Consider the following 21,752-nt stretch of genomic DNA (forward strand, 5'->3'; position numbering starts at 1 on the left):
CGGGCGCAGTCGGCTGCTTCGCAGTCCGGCCAAGGCCACACGGATCGGCTCTTGGAGCTGGACTCGACGATGGCATGGAAGAACAGCAGCTTCATGCTCGGTCTAGTGCAGGGCTGGACATGAGGATGTACAGGTGAAACTGTGGGCACACACAGGGCCGACGCACGATGGGTAAATGGACGAGGGACGTCCTGTGTCGACCATAGGTCCATGCATGAATCCCATCAACGGAGACAGCGCTACCAAGATGACAACTGCGCAACTTCGACTGAGTTCTGCCGTCAGGAAGAGCGCAATACGAACTGTCAGTATTTAGAAATTTTACAGCATCTTGACTTACAAACAGCCCCAGCCTGGCCTGAAGATGAAGGAACACTTCATTAATTTGCAGGTGTTCTCAGGGCGGACCCATCTACCCCGGGCATTCGTCCCCGCGACCCCTCCTTGCCTAAAAACGATGACCCCGCGTTGCAGCAACGGCCGCAGCAGCAGCGCATGCTGCCCCTCCATGTTCGCCTGCCAAGTAGCCGTCTGGCGTTACCGTTGGCAGCCCTCCATCATGCGTAACAATTTTTTTTGCTCAAGGACGTAAGCTGAGAGTTATTGGGCGCGTAGTTTTCCACAAAGCCCGGGCCATTTTGGTACAAGATGGGTTGAAGATCATGAAATGTGCCGTCTTGGGTGCCGAGAGATTTGCTGGCGAGCGTGTTGAGTGGTGGAGCTGGAAATGGCAGGTCAGGCTAAAAGCAGATCTGGCGAACGAAGTTTAACAGAGACCCCTGCAACACCCCCTTGTCTGTCACTTCTGGATGGGCGCAGTTGAGGCGCTGAAGAACGGGAATTGTTTCTGAAACTTTGAGGTTGATGGAGAGCGTTTGGCGTGCAGATTCCGAGTCCTAGGCCTCGAGTTCTTGGGCGAAACGGGCAGCAGAGTCTGAATGCAGGACCCGTGACAGTAGATGTTGGCTCCCTAAATCGAATAGAGCAGCGGCTGCCCCGACGATGAGGTTGTCCAATCGAAAAAGGGAAAACGCAATCTATCAAGAAGCTGACTCTGAAGGAATTGTGCCCCTCATCGGATGACTTGTGGTCATTTTTTTATTGCTGCGGTGCAGGCAAATACTGATCTTGATTTCCCATCGAGCCTGTAATACTTACAGAATTAAGTGTATTTCATACGCCACCATATGTAAGAAACCGACATCGGGCCAAGTTCACATCTTAGGAAGCTCGATGTCTGATGGTGACCATATTGGCACCTCCTCCTCTCAGTGGGAGGTTTCAGAGCGTAGACTAGTCAATTGTAGACAGCGTCTGCCGGCGATGTATCATTTGCCAAAATAGATGTACTACAGACTCTTGGATTATCAACTAGGTTGGCATTGATTGTTCTCTGAGCTTGGACCACCTCCCAGGCTGCGCAACTTTTGGAAAAACCGGCTGCCAGGCTCGAAGTTGCGGTGGAACAGTGTCGGCAAATCAACGGCGCCCCAAACTGCTGGGAGGTTGGCTCCAGGCATGAAACTTTGGTTTCTTTTTCGAAGATTTCGGTGGCACGTGCAAGTCGAGCGTGCATCCATCGCACTCGACGGACCGACATCCGATGTAAATGGCAGTGTTTCCTTGGAAGCCGTCGCTCACCATCCAGACGAAGCATCGATGGCTTGGAAACATTCGACGATGACTGCTTCTACTTTGGTGAAACGATCTTTCCAGATAGCCTTCGGCTCGATCGCACTGCACAGTTTACAAAGCGGTGATTCGGACTTCAGCCACGGAGGGCAGCCAGGCTGAGGTCGTGCCTCTCTGCCTTTGTGTCAAAGGAGAGAGGGAATATAAGTTGCAAAGGGTAGGGCTGCCAGCCTCGTTGGGCCCGAGGTGGAATCAAGTTTGCGACGAAGAGCGTCCTATCTTGTATTTAGTTGCCATATCTCAGCATCAAAATGTCGCTCTTCCTGTCTTCATAGTGCAAGATATTTCCAGATCGCAACTGGAAGTGACAGGCTGCCGGGGCGTGTGTCTTTGCCGTGGGCCTGCCCAGAATACCTAGAGAGAACGTGCCGAGAAAAAAAGGAGACTGGCGGGGATCCGACTGCACCCTTTTTCTGCAAGAGCCACCAGCCCACCATACCCCGTCAGGCGGATCGACCCACGACCGCAAGTACGACCCACGGCAACCCACGACCCGACCTTTGCGCCGGGGCCCAGGAGTGGCCAGTGGCCCAGTCGACGGGTGTCCAGCCAGCGTCCACTGAGTTTGAGTGGTGAGTGGTGAGTGCCCCGTCCAGCGGTCCAGTGGCCCAGCGGCCCAGAAGCTCCCTCTCCCCGGTCTTTTCCTTCTGGAGCAGGCCGGGCAGCCCTCCACTCGCAGCTCGTGACGGAAAAAAAGCCGCCTGCGCGTGCGCTTCGTGTCCGAAATTCCTCCTCCTTTCTTCTCTCCTCGGGGGTCTTTTGGTCAACCAGTTCGAGCATTTGAGCATTCTCAGGCCGGGAAGCTTCTCGCAACAGGGCAGAGTTGACTTGCAAGGTGAGTGCAATCTGCTTCTGCTATCTTCGAATGTTGGAGAGGGCGAAGGATTCCAATTTTTTGGCCCCCTTTTCTTTCGTCCCATCCCGCCCGTCCACGTCCCCATCCCCTTTCGCTGGTGTTCGAAGAAAGCGAGCGCCACCTGTGGCCAGCCAGCCAATTTCTTGCTTTCTTGATCAGCTTTCCCTGTTCTCCGTTATCCATCTGTCAGTCTCCATCATCATCATCGCCAGCAGCTCTTTTGAGAGCGACTGCGCATTTCTACGGCCCCGTACCAAATTGTCGGGCACCCGACGCACGCCCCCTCGTCCCCCTGCACTGGACCTCTCTAGCGTGCAACTTGCAACTTGACAGGTGGTGCTAACCAAGGATCTCGTCCAGCAGCTGCACAGTCAACCAGTTGCACCGACTCGGAGATACCCGCCTTCGGACCTAGTCCATCTGCAGTATTGCCGACACGTCGCCGTAACCGTCTCCTTTGGTCGTCGTTTTTTTTTAAACATCTACCAAAATTCAGCCCGTAAAGATGTCGGCGTATTATGAACCTTCTCAATGGCCGCCTACCGGCCAGCCTGGTTGGGACCACCAGACCCCCCCTCCTGCACGTTCAGGTATGATATATTGCCTGCGTAACGCGTTCGGCTTCTCTGCTGCTGCTGTACGAATGATGGCTGACCCTTTTCCCAGGTGCTAACTCTGCTATCCCACGCGAAGAGCCTCAGGCCTTCGCTCATCAGCTAGAGGGTATGTATCGTCTCTAAGGGCCAGCCTCGGACTACGCCGTTGTGCCGAACAGGCCATCCTCGGCCGGCCCGCCTCAGCAAGACATTTATCCATTTAGAAATACACATTTCAGAGGATACAGAAGGAGGAACAGTACAGTACTAACCGTATTGAATCACAGAGGTCGACCGTGCCATCGACAATCTCGTCAAGAGCGGCAAGATGTTTGCGTACCCGGGGGCCCGTCGTGAGTCCCTGCCACCTTACCCCGGCCCTGCCAGATTCTACCCAGCTTTCGGTGAGTATGCCTGGGACTGGCCGGGCCGCCCCCGACGAGCCCGTCCCACTGACCGTTATTATCACCGGTAGACGCGCGTCCGCCCGCCATCCCTGGTGCCCGTCCTCACCCCATCCCCGAGTTTGACCCTCGTGCCCCCCACCCGGCTGCGAACCTGCAGAACTTTTACGCTGCCCAGCGACACCAGCCCTCACGCGGCTCGAACGAGGCGGAGCAGATGATGCAGGCCAAGAGGAGAATGGCCGCTCAGCGGGAGCGCGAACTTCGGAACTACCATCAAGAGCAGCAATACAACCGAAGTAGGCCTCCCTCTTCTGTATGAGATCAGACTTCCTACCACAGCCAAGACAAGACAAAAAAGAACAAATCATACCTAGATAAGAGGGGTTTTTGGTACCTGCTGTTCTGTGGGTACTGAAACCTCCTCGCTTCTACTTTCAACTATGTTGCACCACAAGTGCGGTCCGACGCCCAAAAAAAAGACAATATTGGTCCTGTGCTTTATGAAAACCAAAAAGCCTTCCCCGTAAAGACCGGCACATGCGCCCCCTCCCCTGGCAGCTTGAATGGCTGGTGGTAGTGAGTCTTTGTGGTTGGAGGATACAAGCTAACCCAATGTCTCTTCTCTTCTAGCTGTTCTCGCCGGCATGCCCTATGGTCCCGACAAGCCCGACCGCACCATGAGCCCTGGCGGCATGTCGGAGGAGGAGCGCCGGAAGCTCATTGCCCAGCAGCGTAGTGCTTTGTATGGCGAGGGTCCTTTCGGCGAGTCGGGCGGCTATGTTGATGAGTCTGGCGCGCCTCGCCCAGGCCTTCCTGGCCCTCAGGCCGGTCCTGCCGGTCTCCGCGGCCATTCGCCTCTGGCGTATGACTATGGTCGTGCCCCTCCTGTCCATCCTGATGCTGCCGCTCAGGCTTCTAGTGCCGAGGGTGGTCAGGGCGCCCAGTCTGCTGGCCCCAATGAGCGCTCTCGCGCCAACAGCAACTCAAGCCCTCAGTCGAACCCTCCTGCCGGCGGCAAGGGCATGTTTGACTCCCCTGCTGCTGTCCAGCAGTCGAGCCGCACCAGCGCGTCGTCCCCCGGTGGCTCTCCCCCACGTCAGAGCGCTCCTGGTGCCCCCGGTAGTGGCAAGCCAAGTCAGACCACGGTTGCTCCGATCGGTACTCGCCCTTCGGTCACTAGCGCCCCGACCAATCCGGCTCTCAACAAGCGCTCGACCACTCCGCTGCCCTCTCCCCTGAGCCAGGGCTACACTGCCTCGTCTGGCAACGAGGAAGGTGCTAACACGGGCAACAATAACGCCAACTCGTCCTCGGCCGGCACCGAGACCCCCAACGTCGGCCTGGCCGGCTGGGGTGCCCGTTCCAATGGCTGGGGTAGCAAGAGCGGCCTCGGCACTCAGGCTAGCGTCTGGGGCTAAGTTCCTTTTTCGCCTTTTTCGATGGATATACACACAACAAACATGCATTCGGGTCGTTTGCGTGCATTGGAGTCTTTTAAAGTGCGGTGTTTGGGTCTGGGAGGAAATGGCGCCGGGAAATGACAAACTGGTAGGGTGCAAGGGTTGCCATGGGGGATAAACTGAGAAATGGTGTTGGTGTTGGTTTTTCGTTTCGGGCCTCTTCATGGGATAAGGGCATAATATGTTTCGTGTTTGGAACTGGAACTTGGCGAAGGATGTTAGGGAAGGGGGGGCCTTGGCGCGTTATAAGAGTGGTCGGGGTGGTTGGTCGGGGTTGTGTTGGTCCAAATATATTGGGTGGGAGGATGGATGGTTGGTGCAGATTGCTTTGGGGAAGTTGAATGGGAGCGTTGTTTTACTGCTGCCTTTTGTTTCTCTCTCTTTGCTCGTTCTTTCTCCGTTCCTCCGTTCCGGATTCGGCTCTGGCTCGCTCGGTATATCGTTCCTCGCAGTTTCTCTCGACGTCGACGATTCTCGTCCGTCTCATCATCCCAAATCAATGGATAAATCGGGATGGTAAAGATGGGTTAGGTATTTTGGACCATTCCGTCATGTGTAAGTGGGGCATACAAAAACGCGAAGGTATAAGCTTGTAGAGGTGTAACAGAGTCCCAAAAGCTCTGGAGTGAATGGAACGGTTGGCATTAATCTTTTTTTTCTTAAACCATTCAGGGACCTTGACACGCTCAATTACATCTATGTCGTCGGTTCGGCAATTTCCTGTACGCGAGTGGCTCTAAAACAAGAGAAAAGGGCATTCTGGGATTCGGCATGGTACAAGATTGGGATGGGATAGGGCAGGCTTAGGTTAAGCGTTAGGCGTGCTGGGCAGAAAGGTGGAGCAATGGATCATCCCAAGGGTTATGGGCTTTATTCTACTAGGGGGGGTATCGAATTTTTTGGAAGGAGATATCAACTACCTAGCTAGCTACCTAGGTTAGGAGTAATGGTGATTGATTTGTTGTTTTACTGGTGCTCCTTTCTTTGAGTGTTGGATGCCGTGGTGAAAAAATATGGCAGGCGTTGTGTGGGTGTTCAAGAGGTAGAGCTTAGGGTTAGGAATGATTCAGGGGTAACGATTTGGGGGTTGTTAGGGGGCCAAGAGGGGAGAGGAACTCGACTGCCGTTCATTTGACATGCTTTACGAGAAAATGATCATGTTAGATTTAAGGAGGACTGGTACTCGCTTTACATATTTGATAATGTCTTTACCAAGAGTGTAATCGTGTTTGGTAAACCTAGGGTAGCTGATATATGAGGTTCTCAACTGAGGTCCACACCTGCTTGGAGCATGTCAGGCGGGTTGGGCACTTTTATTTGGCATTTCAGTTCATTAATATGAGATCTGTTGTCGTGACCATAAGCACGAAAACTCGGCATATTGTTCTATTGTCTTGTAACCTTCGTTTGTCTGCTTGACTCGGCAATTGGCGCGGGATGTTGGCTGACTGACCACTTCGCCTTAGAGTTCTCTCCCGGCTCCTCATCATTCGCCCTACCATGTGCCCACCCACAATCATCGCTGAAAAAAAGGTCCCATCCCTCATAGCTGATCTCATGACTGGGCCATCTTCTATACCTCATCCAGCACCCATCCCCCGAGCGGTAAACTCTCCCCCATCCCATCCCTCTTACAAGTCAATAAACCCCACTCACCCAATCTCTCCAAGAGCTGCCCACTTCAAAGGAGTGTATCCCTCACGCAATGTAATAGATTCAATAAACGCGTTCTATGGTCATAAGCCTCCCGATGCTGGCTCGAGGGCCGGACCTTGGCGGCTGGGCGGCTTTGGGTAGATGCGGAGAAGGTGGTTGGTGGACAGGGTGCCCTGTTTATTGCATCCTTTAGATCTCACATGCAAAACCCAAAGTGTCCTTGTTAACAAAGAGTACCTTGCATCAACAAAATCCTAAAACAATGAGCCAACATGGACGATACTTCATGTATTCTTTGACCTTGGATCTGAACTTTGCACAAAACTCTACTCCTAGTGATCAGCGTCATGAGTTAGCTCTGCTTTCTAACAGTGACATACTGGTAACCAATGAGGATGACAACAGCTTTCTATGCACTTCGCTACTCTATGTGTATCCAGTCAGCAGTTTCTAGAGTCCTCTAGATAACGCCACCCATATGGTCCACTTAGTATGCGTTGCTTGTGCACTGGAAAGTTCCAGTATCGTTGGGATCCAACACACACAACTTTTCAGGCAACTGGCATAAAACGGAACTACTGGCCCGTCCATTCCGGAAGAACGGGACAAAGAGACCTATGCCATCCTGGAGTTCCAGACCCAACCAGATAAGATAATGAGAATTAAAACTGGGCTAAGGAGGTGTCATCCTTGAATAAAGCGTCAAGGCCAGCGTATATTTCTGACTACTTGACCAGCCATGAACCAGAACCTGGTCCTTCCTGGAATAGTGCTCTTGATAACATTTTTGATTCAATGCATTGGAAGCACGATTTACAATTCCAGGTTCGGTTGGTTCTCAACCACAAGAGACAGAAAGGATTAAGTGCCAGACATCCACAAAGCCTAGGTTAACTTGTCATTATTATTCGCATCACATGTATCATCAATAGGTTCACCTACTTGTTCTTTATCTCCTGAAGACGTACGAGACTGTAATATGGTCGATAAAATCGAATGTCAGGGACGTTATTTGCTCGGATATTATGAGGATGACCATGTCGAGAGGAAGAGCGATGCCAGCACTCTCTGTTGCTATAATGCACACAAGAGACTGTGGCACTGGCAAAAGCATCTTCACACCGAAGCGCACCAATGGCAAAGATGATTCAGAGTAGTGAAATTCAGGCCAAATCGGAAGTTAGACATCATCACAAGAAGGACAGAAGGACAAATTATAAGGAAACTCAAGTCAGAGAGTGAAAGGAGAAGAGCTCGAAAGCAAAAAGGCTCAAATCTCAGAAAAGGCAGTGGAAAACATGACCACAAAAACAAAACGACAGAATGTCAAGACAACGCCAGCACATGTAGTGAAGCAGAAAAGCATGGAACGCATAGACCCCCTTATGGAACATAAAAGGTGTTCTGGTCAAGTTCAAACTATATTGAAAACAAAGGCCTGAACGTAATTGCACAGCGTACTCTACGCCAACTAGGCCTGGGAAGTGGGGAAAAGGAGGGAGAGCTATTGCCCTAGAAGCAACAGCCAAGTCCAGAAGATCGCCAACCCAAGACGGGTCGGAGATAATTGGATGTGTTAACTACTGCCACAGAGAAACTTAGCAACTAAACGGCACTTGATGAAACAGGTCTCGTACAAGGCTAGGCTCCTGTGTTCATTTTTTTAACAAGGTTTGCGAGCTTCTTCAATGTCACAATGAAGATAGTCTACCTGGAGGAAGGTTCTGGGTTCTCGATCTTATTTGCGAGGCTGATCATATGGTTTTTAAACAAGGAACAACGGGGCTTGTGGGACTATGGCTTCCAACAAGATGTATATTATACTCCGGGCTTCATTGCAGGGATATGGACGGAGCACAGGAGGCTGGAAAGGATTCCCCGATGTGCAACTACCGTTCGTGGCATTTGAAAGTCAAGTAATGGAACACATCAAAAAGGACTGGATATCTGACATAAAGTTAATTAAAACCCAGACTACGAGTTAGGATCGAATCGAGCTTAACAGATACAATAAATACATGCTGCAAAGGTCCTCGAACTACTAATACCAGACCCAAAGTTCTTGTTCAGATCTTTACCGGGTGGTTGAATGTCGTAGTTCCGTACCTATCTCTCCAGCAGAAGTGAGAGTTGGGATCCTAAGTTTGGTCGGATCGCATTAGGTACATGTAGTGAATAAGGGGGAAACCCTTATACAGCCAAATCGCTTTACACCAATGCAATTCAGGGAACGCCAACTGCGAGAATGACAAACTTAACTAGATGTCACAGCAAATATGCAGTCGTCTTCGCATGGTAAGGGATGACAGTGTAAAGAGAAAAGCAGCAACGAAGTTGATCTATAGGCTTTGTTTGGAAGATGGTTGAGTTCAACTATGACATGAACTATTTAACCACTTGTGACATTTTACCGTGCTCCAAGACGGGGATAACTTTAACACGGTTTATTTGCTAGGGAATATTTTGTGCGAGATATTAGATTTCCATTTCAGACATATATCACTATCATCGAAACTGATGTAGATTGCTAGCAGCCCAACAGTGGCTGTTACTAAAGGAAATTTGGAGACATATCCAGATGCCATTATTGGTTAGACCTCTGGTGAGGATAGTAGTAGTGAAATGCTCACTCGCTTTTGATTATCACACTGGCGACCATTGGCTTCTTTATGAAGATATCACATGGATTGATACAAATGCGAGGATCTGTCATTAGCATTAGTGTCAGACTTAAGGAGGGCATGCTACGGTGAGTCTTAGCGTCGAAGGTGTTGGGGAACAGCAGGAAACAAGCTAAGGAGTCCTTTAGCTATCTGAGGTAATGTAGAAAAGGTGGACAAGTCATCAAACCAGAAATATGTGCGAGTAACACAAATATAGAAAGAACCTCAAATTGCCAATATCATCATGAATGCCTGCTTCTTCCCCCAGAGTGTCTTCCACAAGCAACTCTCAAACTCTTCTTAGAAGTGAAACCATATGGCAACCACCGAAGAAAATCACGTTCCTTTCTTCGGTGCTTCTCGACCGTGTGGTGGTTCTCGCAAACTTGAACTATCTTCCCCGAACCTACAACAACCCATTTTCCACCTGCGACAGGCTTCAAGAAGGCCTTGAAAGAGGCTGAGCCTCTACTCGCGCTAGGACCATGTTCATGTCTAGCATCCCTGATTCCTCATGATTTACTCTTCCAAAACCAGTCGCCCTGCTCATGTCAGCCTTGCAACCACATGGGGACTAATACTAGGTAGACAAACACTCAGTTTACTTGGGCCGTAGGGACAACCCGCAGAGATGGGAACCTGGCTTAGTCTCGAGTTCCTGAGGTAAACATCCCGTTACCTCACCGCAACAACAGCTTCTTGACTTGTTCAAGCTACCAGCCGTATTCATCAGCTGGAGGATCTTCGTCAACTTCCAGGAGTTCTTGGATCTCAGATGATCTCTCCGTCTGCGGTAGGATTTCTTTTTCTCAAGATGAACTTGGTAACGCAACTTGCAGCGTAGAAATTCAGTCCACCTTTGACTCAGCTACCTAAAGCAGATGTTCGAGAAACACATGAGAATTTGGAAGACTCCTTGCGCTTAGGTGCAGCTCCGAAACAAAACAAACACTCCCAAGTGCACAGGAAACCTTCTAGATATCCCGTATATTTGTGTCGATGAAGACTGGTCCGTACCCAAGAGCGACCAACGGGTTATCATCAGGCAGCTCGCAACAAAGCCTACACGAGGAGAAGCCAACTTGAAAAGGGGTCCGTGACACCATCGTCGTAGCCCATGTCTGTGTCCAATCCTGAAGTAATTTTGCGACCAATCCTAGTCCAACAAAATAGCAATATTTTATTACCTTCAAATAAACAATACTACAATCGTCCCGCTTCCACCCACCCCTTTCCTGCCTTTCCAACCCCTCATTCCCTACTCACTCCTTTCCACCGCCCTCCTCTTCCTCTCTACAACAGTATCAAACCTTACGAATGTCATCCTCCCTTCCGCCAACGCGCTCGCAATCCAAAGCAGCCATACCAAAGATCCTCTCTTGACCCCGTACCTGCTCAGCCGCGTCCGATCCAGCCACCATGCCTCGGCCGTGTGGATCCCGACCACCGGAATAAAAATGGTCTCTGTCAGCCAGCGGAAACCGTCCCATCCCCCGGGGAAGAACGGCGCAATGACTGAGCTCACAACAGTCTTTCCGAGCTCAGACTCCTCGAACCACCCAGCTCGGAGAAGGGCATAAATGGCGTAGTACCCCACAACGAGGAATAGGATCGTCATGTCGATGGGGAAGCGGGGGGGCATGTACTCATCCACCGTAACCATCCCTTGAGTAGTAGTCTTGTCCGAACCACCGGGGAACTCCTCCTCTGAGACACCCAGCCCCTCTCGCGCAGCACGCACCAGGGCGACCAACCTCGAGCGACGCTCATTCCACGACGAGAGCGGGGGTTCAAACGGGATGCGGTAGCAAGCTTCTTCCTCGCCAACACAGAGGACAAGGAAGTCGAGGTTAATCTCGGTCATTTTGATGGATGAGGCATACTTGTTGAGGAGGTCGAAGGGTTTAGTTTTGGAGGAGGATGGGTCAGTTTTGGAGAGGTAGTGGGCTAGGATCAGGGCCATGTCGCGGGTGTGGTCGTCGTTCATGTGCCGGAGGGTGTCGGCTTTGGAGGTGGGGTCGATGGTATGGGCCATGACTCCTTTTTTGTTTTGAGAGAGAAACTGGTAGAAGAATGGCTTTGGATTGAGTGGCTTGGAATTATTTTGAGCAAATTCAGCCGTGAAAACGACGTTGTTTGCGAGAGCTCGGCCAAGTGAGGTGGGCGATGAAGATACAGCGAGTTGGACACTGTGGATGAGACATGTTGCCAAGACATGTCGTGACACCAATGGAGCCTGATTGATTCAGGGTTTGGGTTGTTGCTGTGGAACCGGTGGCTTAGGACCTTCCGCCAAGAGACCCGATCACTGAAAGACAGCCTCGAGAACTCAAGGTATTATCGGCGAGACCGCAAAAGGTAGACCGAACGGGATAGCAAAGCAAGCCTCGTTGCCAATAGATCGGTTTTATCTTCGCTCTAAAATTGATGTGGAAAGGCGGCGACGAATGAGATCTTTTTTTCGCGGTTTCACTATCGCCGCTACTGGCCGGTTGACTCAACTGGACTCCGTCCTCAGTCTTTCCTCACTTCATTTACACGGTCTTCATCACGGATTTAAACGGTCGTGTCTCTCCAGTCTCAGACCTGTTCATCAGCAACAAGTCCGACAGAAATCAAAATCAAAAAAGAAACCAAAAATGTCCTCCAACGACAACCTCATTGAAACAAATGGCGTCCGCATCGCCATCGAGGGCTGCGTAAGTTCCATTCCTTTCACTCACCACTCATCATTGAGTTCATCACTAACACCCCTCCGTTCATAGGGCCACGGCACCCTTGACGCAATCTACGCCTCCGTCGAGCGCTCCTGCCGCGAGCGCAAATGGCCCGACGTCGACCTGCTCATTATCTGCGGCGACTTCCAGTCCGTGCGCAACGCCGCCGACCTGACCACCATGTCCTGCCCGGCCAAATACCGCGAGATCGGTGACTTCCATAAGTATTACAGCGGCGCGCGCAAGGCGCCATACCTGACTCTCTTCGTGGCCGGCAACCACGAGGCTTCGTCCTACCTGTCCGAGCTCTACTACGGCGGCTGGGTCGCGCCCAATATCTACTACATGGGCGCAGCGAATGTCGTTCGGTTCGGGCCTCTGCGGATTGCGGGGCTTAGTGGCATCTGGCAACAGGGAGATTATCACAAGCCAAGGAGCGAGAGGCTCCCGTTTGGGCCGAAGGATATCAAGACGTTTTATCACGTGCGGGAATTGGACGTGCGGAAGTTGCTTCAAATTCGCACGCAGGTGGATATTGGGTTAAGCCATGACTGGCCAAATGGGATTGAGAGGCATGGGGATTACGTGCAATTGTATAAAAACAAGCCTCATTTCAAGAAGGAGTCGGAGAGGGGAGAGCTGGGCAACCCGGCTGCGGGGTATGTGCTGGACAGACTGCGTCCGAGGTACTGGTTCTCCGCCCATATGCACTGCAAGTTCTCTGCCATCAAGGAGCACCCGCCTCCGGGGCAGGAGGACAAGCCGCAGGCCGCTCTAGCGCCTGCCGTCAACCATGATGAAATCGACCTCGACATGTCCGACTCCGACGTTCCCGCCGCAGGACTCAAAAAAGAACCAGAAAAGGACACCCAAGTCGACATTGAAGCCCTCCGAGCCAAACTGCCCCCCTCTTTCGCCAAACCCATCAAACCCGGTCAACCCGTCCCCGACACAATCACCAACAGAACAACCCGCTTCCTCTCCTTGGACAAATGCCTACCCGGCCGACACTTCCTCCAACTCATGGAAATCCTCCCCGCTGACGGCTCAAAAGTCCAACGTCCCCTCCGCCTACAATACGACCCCGAATGGCTCTCCATCCTGCGCGTCTTCCACGCCTCCTCCAAACCCTCTTCTACACCCCCCGATCCGGACCAAGGCGAAGCCCACTACCTCCCCCTCATCGCCGAATCCATGGCCTGGGTAACCGAAAACATCATCTCCAAGGATAAACTCGACATCCCGCTGAACTTTACGCCCACCGCGCCGGCGTACGATCCCAAAAACCCGGAGACGACTAAAGAAGGGATGCCGAAGGAGTATAACAACCCACAGATGGCCGCGTTTTGTGAGTTGTTGGGGCTGGAGAATTGGTGGTATGAAAAGGAAGAAGAGAGGGAGGAGAGGTGGAAGAGGGATTGGGCTTCGTTGCCGGATTGGTGGGTTGATGAGTTGAGTGGAAAAGGGCAGAAGTCTGGAGCTGGAGGATTCAGGGGAGGACGGGGAGGGGGGAGAGGTGGTGGACGTGGGGGAAGAGGAAGAGGAGGGACAGGTCGGTGAAAAGGACATAGGATGATGCGTGTTTTTATATCTAATGCATAGGTCAAGGAACAATCTGGGATGAATGGTCGAAATCGCATCGACAACGCATTGAAGGGGTTAAAGTGTTCTATTGTCTACCTTGGGTTTGAGTTGTCTCCTCTTTTTCAAAGCACAGACTCAACCGATTGACTTGAGCCGGGCAGATCGCGGAGGACTGCTTACAAAAACAAGTTTTGATATTCCATCCGTGACAAACATCCAACCCATGGAGGAGAGGGGCCGAATGCATCGTTTTGATGGGTTGTCTGAATGGTGTGACCGTCGAAGAGAGATGGTGAGAAAAGAATCACACTTCCCGGATTCTTCTCAATCACTCTCAAGTATTTTGGAGATGAGGGAGAGTTCATCCCACTTTCACCCCAACCCATGTTGCCAATAAAGTATGGGCCACGTCCAGTTGGTCTGAAGTTTCTGCACTCGAACGATACCTCGTTGCTTGGTTGCTTACTTCTGCCAGATAGCTGGGAGAGCTAGAGCTGAACCACTTCGGTCGTTCAATTCACATGCTCCTTGACCTTGATCTGAACGATGATCATGGGTTCTACCACCCGACTAATGATCATCCTGCGAAGAGCTCAATAGGGGGAAAAAGGCATCCGGACCCAGCACTTAGGGTGCGTTAAGCGCTTTGGAGACGAGGCCGAAGTAATCGGCCGCCTGGACCACGACAAGGCACAACTCGACCGGAATGTCCAGGTCCGGGACATTCTCCTTGTCCTTGTTCTGGTGGTAATAATGCAGATATTCTGCTACCTTTTCGATGATAGGGGCGCTGTAGATAGAAGTGGGAGTGGTTAGTGATACCATCTTATATCCTTGTTGTCTGCGTCGCCCCTCGCAACCCCGTCATCCGAGGATTGATAAGAGTGAATGCACGAATGCTGCTAGTATCAGTTCAAGTGTAGAGCAGTCATGCAGTCCAACCTCTCTTCTTGCATAGAACCCCACTATCTCAAGGTGGAGGAGAGTGGTCTGTCGACGACACAGAACTTTTATCATCATTTGGATAACAGAGGCGTTGAGGATGCCTATCGGCAAGAAGGGTGAAGAGTGCCATACCTGAACTCAGGAAAATGACAGCGCCCACTCTGGGCCTCAGCAAACGGGCCGCGAAGCATGCCTTTCAGCGTAGGGCTGATCATGGCAGCTTCCCGTAGAACCACGAATTCGAACCCATCGCTGGACACAAGGGTGACATACTTGCTCTCTTCTGCTGTTTTGTTGCTTTCCATTCTCCATGTAGGGAAGGCCAGAACTGGAGCAGAAATATGTGTTGTGTGTGTGGGCGTTGAGCAGAAGCGAGCTGAGAGCTGAGGTCTGCAGACCAAGAAAAAATTTGCCAGAACCGAAATACTCCTTCACACGCTGCACGAGTGCCAGGGGGACTGAGGGAATTGATGTCACTCTATCGTTATCATCCACGAGCAGGATGATGCAAGAAGTATTTTGATGCTGGGGACGTCGTTTTTCGTCCACCCGCAGTCCGCAGTTTTGCGTGTGATAAACTTTTTAAACAAGGGAGAACGCGCAGCAGCGCTTGGGTCAAAGAAAGCGAAAATGAATGCAAGGAAAAAAGAAGATCCCTGCCGATAAGCGCCCGAAAATGCGCTAGCGGGGCAGGCTCGAGGCAGCTGAAATCCCCACAGCGGGGTCCGTTGCGGTGGGGCCTGCGTGGCTCCTGGGAAGGACGCCTTTGCAATTGACACATGTCACACAGTTCGCTGACCGTCAAAGCGAGCCGCCACTTGGAGGACGAGCAACGGACGGTGAGGCTCACGGACACAAAATGCTTCTTGAGCACCAGCCACTCCAATTGGATGATGAAAAGCCTTATGATGCTCGTGGCAGTCCACTTGAGCGAGCATGATATTTGATGCACAAGAGGCATAACGCATCTCAGGTGTACTGTGCATTACGGTATCAGCGTGGGTAACAGAACCTCTCAAGATTACGCCGATGCGCTGCTGTGCGATCCGGTATGGCCAAAACAACGGGGGCCAAAACCCCCTAGAAAAAAGTACTTTTAGCACCATTGAAAAGCCCGTCAGGCTCTTAGGCACCCGGGAAATGAGCAGGCATCCGCTGTAGCCGTGCCTCCTCTGCGCGTAAGCCGTACCTACAGGATGCAGGTAACGTGATGCCCGTCCCAAGTGTATCGTACGGTGCGAAATACGAAATGTAACTGGCCAGAGGCTGGGCTCCGTGTTCCAGATTGCCGTGGGCCCTGGGATTGGCGGTGGGGTCCTTGCCCAGTTTTAGCCCCGCGGTTTGTGTCATTGCCGATCCGATCGTAAGACTGGTTGCCCAGTCGACTGTTTACATACAGCAGGCAGGTCGCAGCTGGGCGGTGCCATCATCCACCAGCCATCATCCATCATCTCAACCACCTCCCACACGGCGCCTGCGAGCACAAAAATTTCGAGAAAAACATACCCGCGAGCTCACTGCAGCAGCGCGGCATTTTCTATCTTCTCGACATATTTGCAGTAGTCGCATCGACAATATTCTTGTGGAACTGTCGGTCTGGACGTTTGACGAGCGATAGACTTCACACGAAATTCCATTTCCTGCGATTTTCAACCCAGCGGGGTGGGGACAACGACCGACCCGAATCCACCATCAACAACAACGGCGACCACCGAACAGCAGCGACGATATTGGTAGCGCGAACAGTTCTCCAGCAGCATTCGGTGACCGTGTTTCCTTCACAACCTCTCCTTCGCACGACTCTTCTCTTTATCGGGATTCGGGGCCTTTGGTCGATTCCACCGCCCATCTACGTATTGCGAGGACGACGACTGAGTCCGACGAAAAACAGCACACAACAAAGGCCTGAGTTACTTTGTCATCCCGTTACCTCTCTCTAATAACTCTTCCACAGTACTCTCACAACAGTACATTACAATATTACAACAAGCCAAGATGGCATCATACGATCACCGCCCATCGACAGCGCTCGGGCACAACCGCCACGACAGCACCTTCTCCTCGTCCTCAGCGCGCATGCGGCCCGAGTCGCGGCGGGATGGCCGCGGCTTGCGGTCTAGCGACGGTACCGTCAGCACGACCGGCACTACTTCCTCTTCTGGTCGCGATTCCGCCAACACGGCGGCAACTGAGGGCCCGGCCTACTCCAAGAAGATCGTCGTAGTAGGTGACGGCGGATGCGGCAAGACGTGCCTGCTGATTAGTTACAGCCAAGGTTACTTCCCAGAGGTGAGTTTCCGACACTTTTTTGCCTGGAGGCTGTGTCAAGTTAAGGGCTAACCGACTTTCAGAAATATGTCCCGACTGTCTTTGAAAATTACATTACATACCCAGTCCACCCGCCAACCGGCAAGATCGTGGAACTGGCACTTTGGGATACGGCTGGTCAAGAAGAATATGACCGGCTGCGCCCGCTTTCCTATCCAGAGACCGACTTGATCTTTGTGTGCTTCGCCATTGACTGCCCCAACTCCCTTGAGAATGTCATGGACAAGGTCCGTATATATCGTTACACTCTTGCAGGCTTAGTACACGCAAGCTGACACTAGCCCCAGTGGTACCCCGAAGTTATGCACTTCTGCCCCTACACGCCGCTGATCCTGGTCGGCCTCAAGTCAGACCTGCGCTACAAGAAGTCGTGCATTGACATGCTTAAGTCACAAGGCCTGACGCCTGTCACACCCGAACAGGGCATGGCTGTGGCCAAGAAAATGGGCGCGCAGTACATGGAATGCAGCAGCAAGGAGATGAAGGGCGTCGAGGAAGTCTTTGAGCGTGCCATCCTCACTGTCGTCGCTAATGACCGCAAGACCCTCGAGGCCGAGGCCGCTGCTTCCGGTAAGAAAGGCAAGGACATTGGTATCACCTACACCAGCGATGGCGTGCCCATCCCGATTGTTAAGAAGAAGAAGAGAAAGTGCGCGCTGGTTTAAGGATGAAGGGAGTTGGTTGTTGTTGATAATGATGTGGAAGTCGGAGGAGTAGGTGCAGCAAGGCGGCAACAAACATGCAGTTTGATGCGAGGACGACCAAAAGGGTTATCTCATCATGAAACACAATCTTAACGAGAAATGGGCATGGAGAAATGGCAGATGAAGAAGAAGAGGGACGAAAACATGACGGTTCATGACTGCGACAATGACCTCTTTCTCCTTCTCTCAATTTCTCTTACTATCAGCATGCATGCATGAACCATGACACGACGACACACAACAACATGGCTCCTGGCGTCTGCTGTTGTGTTTTAAGTTTGATTTTTCTTTTCCCCGTCCTATACTTTTGCCACCCCCCTGAATTTTTTTTTTTTTGCACATCCTTTTTGTTTTTTATGCACACTTTTTGTTCTCTTTGGCTTTGTTTCCTTTCTGCCCTGTCTGTGACAAGCTCTTTCCTACAGAAACGAGCAGGCAACTCTACTTTTCTTTGCTGGGGGCTTGGTGCTTCGTTGGTTCTTGTTTTCTTCTCAAGTCTCTATTATCTCCTTTTTGCTGTCTTTAGTTTCCTTGCCTGCTTGTGTCTCTACATACTCACACACACGCACACACACTCTCTCCCTTGCTGTGGAGGAAGGTCCTCGGTTGGAATGCATGGGCTGGCTGGTTGGCTGGATGGACTGGCAACGGAACTGACGAAGCGATTGTCTGAATGACGGAAGACGACAGATGATGATGACAATGGTTTCGTTCGGTTGCTAGTTGGTAGGCTGGATGGTTGGGCGGTTGGCTACGGATTGGCTCAATGAACAGATGGATGGGTGAATGGGTGAATACATGGACGGGATGGGGACCTTTCCAACAGCACGTGTTCCGGACGTGTGTGCACAGAAAAAGCTGCATGTTGTGTTCTGTGTGTCTGTTGTACTTGCTGGAGTAGGGTATGTATTATCTCTTACCTGGTCTCCTGCATCTCAAACAATCAGCCTATCTATTATAGGGTGTTTATTTTAGACGGGATGCGATACCCCCTAAGGGATGGATGGATGAATAGGCGGGTCTGGATTACATGACGGGACTGACACACGACTACCTGTGGGTAAAGAAGGAGAGGGGAACTGCAAGGGGAAAGTCAACAAACGTTCCTCTGGTTTGTTGACATCAACAACACGGAGTCTCGCGCGATGGGCGCGCGAGACAGAGCGTCTGATTCCTGTCGTGCAACAGACCCCCACTCACTCCATTCCGTCTTATTTGCTTTTATTAGGACGGGCTTAGGCGGAATAAGAAGGAATAGGTTTCTAAAACCTGGTTTTCCCGCTTGCCAAGGTGATACAGTGATGTGTTTATGTGGGTTTATATTCAGGGGATGTGTATTGTGTATGTTTAGTGTATTTGGGGTATCATACCATGTGTGTGTGTGTGTGTGTGTGTGTGGTCGTCTTCTCCATCTCATCCCCGTCGGCTGACCTGGCTCCCGTCTCTCATAGGTTTATTTTCCACGAATCCGAGCCGGGCAAACATGTAAACAATGCCCCCTCATCAAACCTGGCCGGCGTCATTCGCTCCTCGGTCCCCTGCCCCCGCGTTCCCATCCCCTTCTTGTTCCTCTCCCGCCTTAGCATTGGCTTCCTCTTCTGGGGCCTTGGCCATCACGTTTTCGAATTGCGACCAGAGCGCCTCGACAGATGAGAACTCATTTCCTACCTGGGTAGTCGCCGTATCAATCCGTTAGCCTTATTGATTCGGTCGCATCAGAGGTTGCATGGCCAGCTGTTTGAGAGCAGATGTGACCCACAGCGATAACGGCCTCGAGCGACCGGTTTAGTTTGTTTATGTTGGCCAGGACATGCTCGAAGTTCTGGTTTTGCATAGTGTGTAGTCAGCACCAGCGACACGTTTCTATTTTTACTTCTCACCGTTGCCCGGCAGAGGCAGGTAGCGGACAAGAGACGGATGAGGTTTGGTTCGGTACCATGGCAATCTCTTCTATCAGCGCCTGGCGCTGCTGCTCGAAATACGACATTTCCCTTGTGCCAGGAACAGCTGAGGTAGATCTTTTGTGGGCAGCCATTTTGTTTTTATTGAGGTTCTTTACAAAAACGCGGGTTGAAAGCGTCGGTAATGATGAACGGAAGTGCAATTGACTTTTGAAGAGGGGCAACCTTTATTCAACTGCGCGTAACCCTAACCCTTACCGTTACCACTTGGCTGGATGGTTGGCAGCTCGTGACTTGTTGCTGTGCCAACAAACGCTTTCTTCCGCTGTTGTGATCTTTCTCTGTAATTCAGGTCGGTTGATGGGCGAGGGGATGCTTCCCGGGCTGCTGTTCTGCGTTCGGCCCGTCTGACATGAATTGATGACGTCCGAGAGCCAGGGGAAAAGTGCTGATCTTAGGTTACAGAAAGATCCTTCGTCCTTGAGCCGGACTTGTGTTGCTTTTGGATGACAAGGCCATTGTTTTGTTGTGACAAGGAATAGGGAAGTTGGCTGTTCGGTTTGGGAGCTTTGTTTTGTTTGACAAGGGTTCCTTCAAACAAAACCATGTGCGGTGGCGTTACCGGTATTAATGCGGCTTACGGGCTATGGTACAGGCAATTTACATCAACCCCTGCGAAATGAATATCCGGCTTGTTTCAGAAACGCTGTTGGTCTTGAGGGCTTTTGAGGGATTGGGTTCAGGCTTTGGCTGTGACGCTGGTAAAAGTTTGCTAAACCAAGACTTGCTTCCGTCGGGGTTTCGGAGTTGTCAACATGGTTAGATCTCAAACAAGCGATGACCAGACGCAGTTGTCTCTATTCATAAGTGGGCGGTCCAGCTATTGGCAGATAGCGCAACTCTTGACAAGCACCATTGAATCGGACAGCCTTGAACAAGCCTCGCAGAAACAATCAACATAGTCTCAACCAAGACTGATGGGACAAACTTCTTCGCAACGCCTATGACTTTCAAGCCAGCAGGTGCAATCGGCTCCTTAAATCTCGAGAGGACTCAGGACCTGGAACTGAATGGTAGGGGTAACGAGCGAAAATCCTGTGGTCTTCAACCTTCAGTCCAGTGCTCGAGTTGGATTGAAATGCTCTGTTCAGCACGTCCCAACTCGAGATTATTCCCAAGTGGGCGCATACAAGGGATTTAGCCGATGCTCTGGAGTGGCATGAATCGACCAGCACATCCTGCCACCTGACATAGTACAAGGAACCCTTATAATATGTCCTGTCGTGGCCGATAGATAGCATTGGCGAATAGTCCCGATAGCGTTGTCCCAGGAAAAGTAGTTCATGTTGGTGAAGAATGGGTAAAACGGTCATTTGTCGTCATGTCTCGAGATTGATGGTCTTGCCAAATCTTGCGTACAACTCCACCTTTAGTTGTGACATCTCATCGCGGATATTGCTCAGCTTCTCCTCAAGTTCCGAGATTTCCTCCTCAAGCTTTGCCGTCGAAATACCGAGCATCTCTTGGGCTTGGGGGAGGGGAACGTGGAAAAATGCGTCGCCGACTTTGTATCTGTTTAAAACCGCTCAGTATGCATCTAGTGGATATGGTAGTTTTTATATGATAGGGGAGACTCACGGGACAAGCTCGTCCTCGTCAGCAAGCTCCAGCTCAGTTGTGATATCGTCCAACTCTTCCTTCTCTTTCTGTGGCCAGCGTCAGTACAGTGCCTACTCCTCAGGTGTTGCTCCCAGCAACAGGTAGCATACTGACCTGCTTCGCCTTCAACTCCTCCTCAATCGCCAATTCGTGGCGATGCAAACGGCTGAATCTGTTGATCTTGTCCTGGTCCTCGCGGCGTACCTCGACGTCCTCGCCTATAGCCTCCTCCTCCTCCTTGGTCAACTGCGCAGTCAATTGTCAGCAGCGCTTTGAAGTTTGGGGTTTGAGGGGTAGTTGCTGACCATTCGCCGACTTATGTTCATCATTCTGAAGCAGTCCACGGCCACGTGGAAGCAGTTCGGTGAGAATGACGGTTCTTGAAGTTAGAGCCGTCGTCGTTTGGGCAGCAGTCTCATGGCGGGGTAGTGAAGGTAACAGTCGGATCTGAACCCTAACCCTTGGGTGAGGGCAGGGGTCTTGGCGGGCGCCGCAAACTCGACCATCGCGCTTGCTTTCATCTCACCGCGCCGCGTCTCATTGCCAATGAAGTAAAGTGACATCCTGGAGTATCTATTGAAAAC

The 21,752-nt window shown here is 51.5% G+C and overlaps 7 protein-coding genes across 7 annotated transcripts; 3 read left to right on the plus strand and 4 right to left on the minus strand.

Annotated features, from left to right (window-relative positions):
* Window positions 1–3,053: 3,053 nt before the first annotated feature.
* Window positions 3,054–4,969, plus strand: CTHT_0006400 (uncharacterized protein; the record flags this gene model as incomplete). Its single annotated transcript, XM_006691109.1, has 5 exons — window positions 3,054–3,138; window positions 3,215–3,271; window positions 3,432–3,548; window positions 3,620–3,847; window positions 4,182–4,969. 5 exons carry the CDS (start codon window positions 3,054–3,056, stop codon window positions 4,967–4,969), a joined length of 1,275 nt encoding a protein of 424 aa, XP_006691172.1.
* Window positions 4,970–10,588: 5,619 nt separating this feature from the next.
* On the minus strand, window positions 10,589–11,365 carry CTHT_0006410 (uncharacterized protein; the record flags this gene model as incomplete). Its single annotated transcript, XM_006691110.1, has 1 exon — window positions 10,589–11,365. The coding sequence occupies one exon, from the start codon at window positions 11,363–11,365 to the stop codon at window positions 10,589–10,591; it is 777 nt and encodes a 258-aa protein (XP_006691173.1).
* A 604-nt stretch (window positions 11,366–11,969) lies between these two features.
* On the plus strand, window positions 11,970–13,607 carry CTHT_0006420 (uncharacterized protein; the record flags this gene model as incomplete). Its single annotated transcript, XM_006691111.1, has 2 exons — window positions 11,970–12,029; window positions 12,096–13,607. The coding sequence occupies 2 exons, from the start codon at window positions 11,970–11,972 to the stop codon at window positions 13,605–13,607; spliced, it is 1,572 nt and encodes a 523-aa protein (XP_006691174.1).
* A 651-nt stretch (window positions 13,608–14,258) lies between these two features.
* On the minus strand, window positions 14,259–14,791 carry CTHT_0006430 (putative elongin-C protein; the record flags this gene model as incomplete). Its single annotated transcript, XM_006691112.1, has 2 exons — window positions 14,259–14,421; window positions 14,709–14,791. 2 exons carry the CDS (start codon window positions 14,789–14,791, stop codon window positions 14,259–14,261), a joined length of 246 nt encoding a protein of 81 aa, XP_006691175.1.
* Window positions 14,792–16,571: 1,780 nt separating this feature from the next.
* Window positions 16,572–17,569, plus strand: CTHT_0006440 (uncharacterized protein; the record flags this gene model as incomplete). The annotated part of the gene is made up of 3 exons (XM_006691113.1): window positions 16,572–16,865; window positions 16,928–17,131; window positions 17,192–17,569. The coding sequence occupies 3 exons, from the start codon at window positions 16,572–16,574 to the stop codon at window positions 17,567–17,569; spliced, it is 876 nt and encodes a 291-aa protein (XP_006691176.1).
* A 1,542-nt stretch (window positions 17,570–19,111) lies between these two features.
* CTHT_0006450 (uncharacterized protein) lies at window positions 19,112–19,643 on the minus strand (the record flags this gene model as incomplete). The annotated part of the gene is made up of 3 exons (XM_006691114.1): window positions 19,112–19,276; window positions 19,368–19,430; window positions 19,545–19,643. 3 exons carry the CDS (start codon window positions 19,641–19,643, stop codon window positions 19,112–19,114), a joined length of 327 nt encoding a protein of 108 aa, XP_006691177.1.
* Window positions 19,644–20,888: 1,245 nt separating this feature from the next.
* On the minus strand, window positions 20,889–21,709 carry CTHT_0006460 (uncharacterized protein; the record flags this gene model as incomplete). The annotated part of the gene is made up of 4 exons (XM_006691115.1): window positions 20,889–21,081; window positions 21,148–21,215; window positions 21,283–21,414; window positions 21,695–21,709. 4 exons carry the CDS (start codon window positions 21,707–21,709, stop codon window positions 20,889–20,891), a joined length of 408 nt encoding a protein of 135 aa, XP_006691178.1.
* Window positions 21,710–21,752: the final 43 nt, after the last annotated feature.

This window comes from Thermochaetoides thermophila (genome assembly GCF_000221225.1).
Source record: "Thermochaetoides thermophila DSM 1495 unplaced genomic scaffold scf7180000011806, whole genome shotgun sequence".
NCBI lineage: Eukaryota > Fungi > Ascomycota > Sordariomycetes > Sordariales > Chaetomiaceae > Thermochaetoides > Thermochaetoides thermophila.